The sequence below is a fragment of the Cynoglossus semilaevis genome, chromosome 20 (genome assembly GCF_000523025.1).
Source record: "Cynoglossus semilaevis isolate Cse_v1.0 chromosome 20, Cse_v1.0, whole genome shotgun sequence".
NCBI lineage: Eukaryota > Metazoa > Chordata > Actinopteri > Pleuronectiformes > Cynoglossidae > Cynoglossus > Cynoglossus semilaevis.
Genome location: NC_024326.1, coordinates 12,240,592 through 12,248,680, shown reverse-complemented (window position 1 = coordinate 12,248,680; position 8,089 = coordinate 12,240,592). Strand labels below are relative to the sequence as shown.

At 40.4% G+C, this 8,089-nt stretch overlaps 1 protein-coding gene and 1 long non-coding RNA gene across 2 annotated transcripts in view; both read right to left on the bottom strand.

Moving 5' to 3' along the window:
* Nucleotides 1–8,000, bottom strand: part of LOC112488697 (uncharacterized) — a 13,176-nt gene extending 5,176 nt beyond the window's left edge. The window contains exons 1-2 of the long non-coding RNA XR_003053055.1: nucleotides 6,130–8,000; nucleotides 885–1,170 (exon numbers count right to left, since the gene is read on the bottom strand). This is a non-coding gene — a long non-coding RNA (uncharacterized LOC112488697). The remainder of the gene's footprint in view (nucleotides 1–884; nucleotides 1,171–6,129) is intronic.
* On the bottom strand, nucleotides 1,752–5,668 carry ptf1a (pancreas associated transcription factor 1a). Its single transcript, XM_008334806.3, has 2 exons — nucleotides 2,724–5,668; nucleotides 1,752–2,267 (listed from the first exon to the last, which is right to left on the bottom strand). Exons 1-2 carry the CDS (start codon nucleotides 3,424–3,426, stop codon nucleotides 2,068–2,070), a joined length of 903 nt encoding a protein of 300 aa, XP_008333028.1. The 5' UTR covers nucleotides 3,427–5,668; the 3' UTR covers nucleotides 1,752–2,067.
* Nucleotides 8,001–8,089: the final 89 nt, after the last annotated feature.

Sequence of the window (8,089 nt, the reverse complement as noted above, 5' to 3'; positions counted from 1 at the left end):
GGGTGATTTAAGTTAATGTCAAGATTAATAAATAAAAACGACAGTTCACCTGCTGCCCTTAAAGTTGACTCAGCATTAATGTCAGGGTCCAGACCAGAACACAGACAGAGTCTCTACTCACAACCGACACTTCCTTATAGATGACATTATTAAATTACCGACACTTCCTTATAGATGACATTATTAGATTACGTCTTATAATAATAATAATAATCTTAAACGAATAAACACATGTTACATGTTATACTAAGATATTCAAATAACGCAGAATCATAGAGTAAATCTGTATTTTATTTTAAACGTGCATAAAAAATAATAATTGAAAACAAAAAAGAAAAATAATATCTGGTCTCCCCTGCAGTACCTCCAGTTGAACACATGACAAACTGTTCATTCTAAAAAAAAAAGAAAAAGTGTATCTTCTACTAGTTACAGGTGGTTGGTTTATTTTCATCACGCGTGTCTAGTTTTTACACTTGATGCTCCTGAAGCCACGCAGCCTGAGTTTAGGTTCTGGATGGAATCGAACCCACAACCTCCCGCACCGCGTCCGCCCCATGTATATTTATCACTGTCCGATTTTCAAAAAATGTCTATGAATGAATCTGAATTTAGAACATTATCTTTATGGCTGCAACCACTGTATATGTGACAGTTTTTAAACACGCGCATGTTGTTAAAAACGTAAGAAAAAAATAAAAACGATTAAAAACAAATTAAATAGTTTTTATAATCCTTTTGTTTTGTAAAATAAAACCTGATCAAACTGGACCTGGACCAAAAACAGATCAAATCTACAACAAATATTAACAAAAGAGAAATATTATATTCATTTTTAAAGCATAAAAGTCCAAATAACACAGGTTAGTGTCAGGTTGTCTTACCGTGGACGGGGGTGACGGTCCACGGTCCACGGTCCACGGTCCACGGTGAAGCTGCTCTGTCCGTGCCTTCGTCCTCCATCTCACTGCTGTTTGCAGCTCTGAGTCATGGACGTCATTTATGCAGCTCTCTGCTGGCCGCGCTGCTCGGCCTCGTGCACGGGGCCGTGCGTGCGTGTTGATGGGATCCCGCTGCGACATCACGGGAAAACACGTCCTGGCTGCACCTGACGGTGTTCAAGAGTTTCTCAGCACTCTGTCTGGTCTGGTCTGGTCTGGTCTGGTCCAGCTGTCAGAGGACACACGTTAGAACGGACTGTTGTCTGATCCACATTCAGGTCTTCTGTCTGGTTTCAGTTCAGTTCAGTTCAGTTCAGTTTTTTTTTCCAGTCTTGAAATCATGAAAACACTGTATTTCCTCATTTTCTGCAGGATTAGATTTTGCTAAATTAGTTTTTATGGAAAATATATTTCAAACCTTTTACTGCTGCTGTAGGAAAAGAGAGAGAGAGAGAAAAAGGTAAAAAAAACAGAGCTCAAATTGATGGTTTTATTACTTTTTAAATACTGAAAGTTTCATGTTAGTTTGCATTTTTTGTATAATAACATAACATACATATCCACACATATATATGTGTGTATATATGTATAGTTGTTTATCAGGAGCAACTGTAATAGTAAAAATATTGTATATATTTTCATATGTTTGAGATATATACATATATAGATATATTATTATTCTATTATTATATATACATATATTATTTTATTTATATATATATACTGAATGTATTTGTATATATGGAATATATATGTGTGTATGTATGTCGTTTGTCATTTCCACAATAATAACAATAACAGTACATTTTCACTGCTGGACGTCTTTATTTGTCTGTGTATAAATACAAAATCCTGGTAAAATAACATTTCATTTCATTTCATTTCAACTAAAAGATATATTACAAATCGTGAAAACAATTTTAAAAAAATAAATACATGATTGCCACTTGCATGAATTACAAAAAAAAGAATAATAATAATAAAAATCATCAATATGATAAAACGGTCTGTACAACACTGAATACACTGAACACTGTACGGAAACCATGAAGTGCACGTTGACGCCACAGGCGTCCATCAAATACGTTTAACAGAGTTTAACAGAGGGCGGGGGTTTGGGGGGGGGTCACAGGAGAACCGGGGGGGGGGGGGCCACAATGTCCGTCAAGCCCGATTTACTGTGCAGTTTGCGGGGATCCTCGGGCGTCCACACCCGGGCGGTGCGGATGATGCTCTGCTCCCGGAGTTGCTTTTCATCCGACCAAGACAGAGAGTGACCCGCCAGGGGGGGCAGACCGTAGTCCGGGTCACTGAGGGAGGGGGATTCTGTGAAAAAGAGAAGAAGAAAAGAACATCAGGACTCAAATGTGGAACCGGCAAAAAAAATCTGAATTCAATGTAAATAAGTGGTTTCCAAAAGTAGAGGACGCGGACCGAGGGCACGGGTGGGGGGCCGGGGGGGTCAAAGACAAAGACGGAATCCAGACCGAGGCTGCACATTTAAAGTGAACTGAGACTGAAACCTGGACCAAAACTGACTGGGTTTTACTTGAATTTTCTTACTTTTACTTGTACAACTTTTTTTTTATTTACTTCGTTTATTTATTTATTTTTTAGCATTAATGAGAATAGAAAAGTAAGTAAAGTACAATTAAGTTCAGTAGCAACCGTTACAGAAAGTGAGAGGGATTATCTATCGACTTAATTATCTCTAATTTACGCACAAGTTTCCGTTTTCAAGTCTTTGAAAGATTTCTGAGTGAAACTCTGAGGTCCACCTACTTGTTCCTCGGTGACAGATGATGACCTTCTTGGGCTGCGCGTGCATCTCACTTGCGGAGTTCCTGATCGGGACGTCGGACTGCACCAGCTCCGCCAGGAAGTTGATGTAGCCGATGGCCAGCCGCAGCGTGTCCACCTTGGAGAGTCTCTTCTCGTAGGGCAGCGTGGGGATGTGCGAGCGCAGGCCCTCGAACGCGTCGTTGATGGACTGCATCCTCCGCCGCTCACGCACGTTCGCCGCCTGCCTCAGCTGCTGCATCTCTCTCTCAGAGCGCATGCGCCGCCTGCGTTTCAGCGAGGCTTCAAGGTGGTGGTGGTGGTGGTCAGCGGCAGGTGGAGACCTGTCCGGCGTACAAGAGGAAGAGGAGGAGAAGGACAGGTCCCCCAGCTCGTAGTCTCCGTCCGTGTCCACGCCATCCTTCCGGTAATAGTCCTGGAAGTGTCTGGTCAGGAAGTCCACGTCGTCGTCCAAGAAGTCGTCCGTGTCCATGTGTCCGTCTCTGGACGACTGGTCAGTGCAAAAGTCTTCATCGTCGAAGTAGGGCGTGTAAGAGAAGGAGACAAAGGTGTCCAGCACACTGTCCATCATCTCTGCGTGTCCCTCTGTCTTCTCGCTGTGTGTCCACTCTCTGCGCGACACCGGCTCTATTTTGGCACCGACACGCGAGGCTGGTTTATAGCGACAACCACAGTCGCGTGCCATTAGCCAGGAGAGCCAACCAATCACAGCCCGGTCCGCGAGACGCACAACAAGATAAAGACTCCCGGCAGACCACGCCCCCTAGCCTGAGCCGCACTTCTCTGTCAGCTGAGGCAAAACCCGGTGTATTCCATTTAAATGGACAAAAAGGAGAGAAAATATATTTCTCTTACTTTAAATGAGTATGAATTAATTTAAAGTATTTTTGTAGTCCAGAATTAATTATTTTTCACATTACAAATTTTGACATTACAACGATGTTTTTGGTCTTTAAAGTGTCTTCTGTCTTGTTTTTAACCTTAAATCGTACCATTCTGCCATGACATTGAACGCACCATTTGGGCAATAACGTATATTCTTCTATTTATCCTATTATTTATTAAATGAATCCGCAGTTTAACAGATATTTACGGTAAAATAGCTGTCCTTCTACCGCCCGACCGGTCTGTGGTATGACAGAAGTTTCCACCTTCTGAAAGTCGTTTTTTATTTTTTTTGTCCTTTAAGTAAAAAAGTAAAATGTTGGGTTTTTGTTATAATCACATGTAGAATAAACCCTAATTACAATTATATTTAATTAAAAAAAGGGTCACAGTAATTTATGGATTTCCAAAATAAATTCTTTAGTATTTTTCCTGAAAAGTTCCAGATCAGTGTGGCTGCGGGTCGATACGAAATGTAAAAAATAAACAGCACAATTTCGTGGTTCAAAATAGGAAAAATAATTTTAAATTGACTTTACAATTTGCTCAATTGAGTTTGTCTACACATATATAAAATAATATTGTTATATTAAATAAATACATATATTTCTAGATACTATTTCACTGTTATACATAATAATTTTAGAATTAATAAAAAAAATGACAGGGAGGTTCTCCGATATAAAGGCTGAAAAATACAAAAAAATATTTCATTTATATTTTTAAATTAAAGTTATTTTTTAGATTTTATATATAAATTCCAAATATATACATAAACATGTATCTATAATCACAGTGTGTCCATCTGATCCACGTTAACCTCCTGATTGTCCACCTGTGACGTTCTTACTGCCGCTGCTATTTATTTTGCGCCTTCATTTATTGCGCAGTTAAGTGAGCAGCGCTCGCAGTAAATAGGTGCACCAGTGGAGAGGACCATGCGCCACTTGTGCCACAGCCAGTGCGGTTTTGAAAGCGGAGCTGGTTTGACAAATAAAAGCCCAGTGGTGGGGCCTCGGGGCGCACGCCTCTCTGACACCTCACGCTCGCCGGTTACGGCCGTGCAGCGGCCGCAGCTCTGCTCAATAAACACGCATCTATTTAGTGCGTGCAGTGAAAAGGCTCGACTTTGTTCCGCAAACAGAAAGGGAACAGGCTGTGTGGACACCGACGGTGAGACAGAAAGCTGCAACACGGGCCGTGACCGTGGGAAACAGGACACTTGTGTCCCGCTCTGCAATCAATGCGACGTGTCGCCTGGTATAAATGGGTCTGTGCTGCTGCTGCTGCTGCTGCTGCTGCTGCTGCTGCTGGCCTCATAATTAATCTGTAACGTGGACAGCTTTATTACCAACAGGTACATACACGTCCTGGTACCAACCCAGCACTAAACACAACGGTGAACTGGAGAGGACTGTTGCTGTGACGTCACACACAGTCCCAACAACAGCAGCAGCGGCTGAAGGAGCATCAAGATATAAACATCTAATAAAAACGTGCTCAGTTATTCTCGTATAAATGTAGCAAAATACTGGGGTTCCTAAAGTGCGGGGCAGGCCCCTGAAGTGGGCACAGAGCCCTGACAGGGGTGCACCGCTGGTTAAAATAATTTTAATTTACATATTTTTCTTATTTGTCACACTGTGGAGAAGATGTACTGACTGCTGTTATAAATTATTGTTGAAAAAAAAACAAGTTTGTTGAAGTGTTCTTCAAAATAGGGGGCGCTGCAGAAAAAATGTATGAGAATCACAGGCAACGTTTTCTTAATGTTATCTATTACATATAAATTTCAACACACACACACATATATATATATATACATATATAGTACAGGTATATTGCTAGTGTTCCCCACAGGGCAACATTATGCAGATAGATAGATAGATGTTAATGTGTGTGTGTGTGTGTCATCTGGTTGAATACCACTTGTTAATTCGAACCGTGCAGGTTTTTAACGCACCGTGACCGCGCTCACCACGCCGCTCCATTGACAAACTTGCGGCCGTTCTGACCAGAACGAGCTGCGCGAGCGCACCAAGTGTCGCCCACCCACACACACACACACACACCGAAGACCCTTTGTTTAGAATCAAACATACATATTATTTAAGACTTTCATCAAAGTTCTTTTCTCTCCAAAACAAACGTTAAAGTTGATTTTTCGGTTTCGGTTTATTAAACAGTACTGAGTATTTATTTGGTTTTATCTCACTCTGGCCTGTGGGCGGTGCTCGACACGCATTTAAAGACTGTGATCTCGTTGTGATGGTGCGACACAATTTTATCATGTATCTAAAATATTATGAATAAAAAAATAAAAAAATAAATCAGAAAGATTTTATACACCTGAAAGCAACAAGAACCAAAAAATGTGACCTTTGACCTCTCAGGTGGCATCACATTTGCTGTAAAACTGACAACTGCTGAGTTTAATGTCAGTCCGTCCTCTGCCCTGATCTGAGCTACAGAAGATGAGTGAATGAAAATAAAAAACTCTGACCTTCAGGGTAAAACGTGTCGTCTCTGGGTACTAGAGTTCTTCAGAAGTACTGCTGACAATGTAGTAGTACTCGTGTGTAGATGGCCTGTCTGCAAGTGTAACAGGAAAAGCTGAAAGTGAACAAAGACAAAGAGAAAATTTGTCAAGATAATCCTCTTTCTCTCCGAGTGCTTCATTGGTAATCCCTGTAATCCCTCACCGTACATGGGATTATCCATCTGTAGGTCAACCAAATTAGAAGGATTTGTTGAGCAGTGATTAAACAAGTTGACAGAAGAGAACATCTTCAGCGCTGACTGAAAAAGGTTGTCTTTTTTTCCATGTCAAGGTCATTCGATCATTTTCAATCTTAAACTTGCCTTAAATTCTGATGTTAACTCCATCCTCCTCCTCCTCCTCCTCCTCCTCTTCCTCCTCCTCCTTCTTCCATCAACGCCTTTCTTCCTCATCTTTCCGCTGCTTCCTGTAGGGGTCGCCGGAGCAGATTCTTCTGTCTTCATCTCACCCTGTGTCGTTCTTGTCTGCCTGAAATCCCAGGTCTCCTTGTGGTGTTGACAGTTCAGTTAGTCCACACTATATGAACCAGTGACCTACCTTCACTTCACAGGTTCCTGTAAAAATCAAAGCCAGACCTGACGCTGCCGTTACGACTGTCACCAGTTGTTAGCAGTTATGTTTCCACTACTGTTAAACTTTGTACTGCACGTACTGCATGGAGCCTCTCTGACGAATGTGTTATTCATCAGACCCTTCTCTTCTCTCCCCTCCTAACCCCTTTCTTTCCCCCCATTTTTTCCCTTCACTCTTCACTTCTTCAGATCTCTGAACAGGAATCGTACCAACAAACAGATCCGCCCTGGAGGCCAGTCAGATATCATCATCATTTATTACGGGCTCATCAAAATCTATGGAGATTGGTTCATCTCTTTACAATACAACATAAAATTAAAAGTCAAATCAAAGTGGCCGTTTGGAGACAGAATCTCCAGGAGAGATAAAGAAAAGCAAAGATCAGGAGCGTGGATCAAACAAATACACCTCGGATATAACGTGTGAAATACCAATATAGTGTTTTTTCATGCATCAGTTATTTTCTGTACAAACACAACAGGTCGGTCGAGTGGTACGAGTGGACAGAGGTCAATGTACAGCTGGACTCTAGGAGGCTACTAGACCTTAGTGAGTAGAGAAACGAGGAAGCACTTCAGAATCTACACACACACACACACACACACACACACACACGGCCTGACTTCAACTATATGTACAATTATGAGGACATAGAAAAGTATTTACTAATTCACAAACACACTCACTCACACACACACACACACACACAGTCGACTGGACTCTGATCTTTAACAACTACATTTCCCATCAGTTCCTGTAAGTAAAAAAAAAACTCAATCACCTGATGTTTATTTTTAAAATAACTAAAGTAAAAATGTGAAATGTCTCTTGGGTTTTTTTTACAAACAAATACTTTGTGAAAAACTGTAAACTCATTCCACATTTTTCAATACGCAAAACCTTTAAATATTCATTAGTACGAAGAATGAATAAAATCTGAAATGAATTGAACCAAATAGAATAACAATAATAATAATATAAAAATCAGTATTTCTGGTTTCAGAAACACAACGTACTAGTGTGTCAGAGTCAAAACTTTAAAATAGGAATATTCACACACACACACACACACACACACAATTAAAATCACTGATGTCAAAAGCTTTTTAACTAAAATATACTTTACTAAATTTACTTTAATTGGATCCATTTCAGTTTGACTCGTTAAGTTAACACTAATTACTGCACATAAATTCATTGCATCAACAAAACTAATTTTTTTTTTTCTCAGCGATTAATCGCCTGCTAACACTAATTACTGCACATAAATTCATCGCATCAACAAAACTAAATTTTTTTTTACTCAGCAATTAATCAAAAAAACAATTAA

Excerpts from the sequence above, each read along its gene's own strand:
- ptf1a (XM_008334806.3), bottom strand. The coding sequence starts at position 3,426 with ATGGCACGCGACTGTGGTTGTCGCTATAAACCAGCCTCGCGTGTCGGT. Across the intron at positions 2,268-2,723 it reads CATCTGTCACCGAGGAACAA|AATCCCCCTCCCTCAGTGAC; the intron begins GTAGGTGGACCT and ends TCTTTTTCACAG.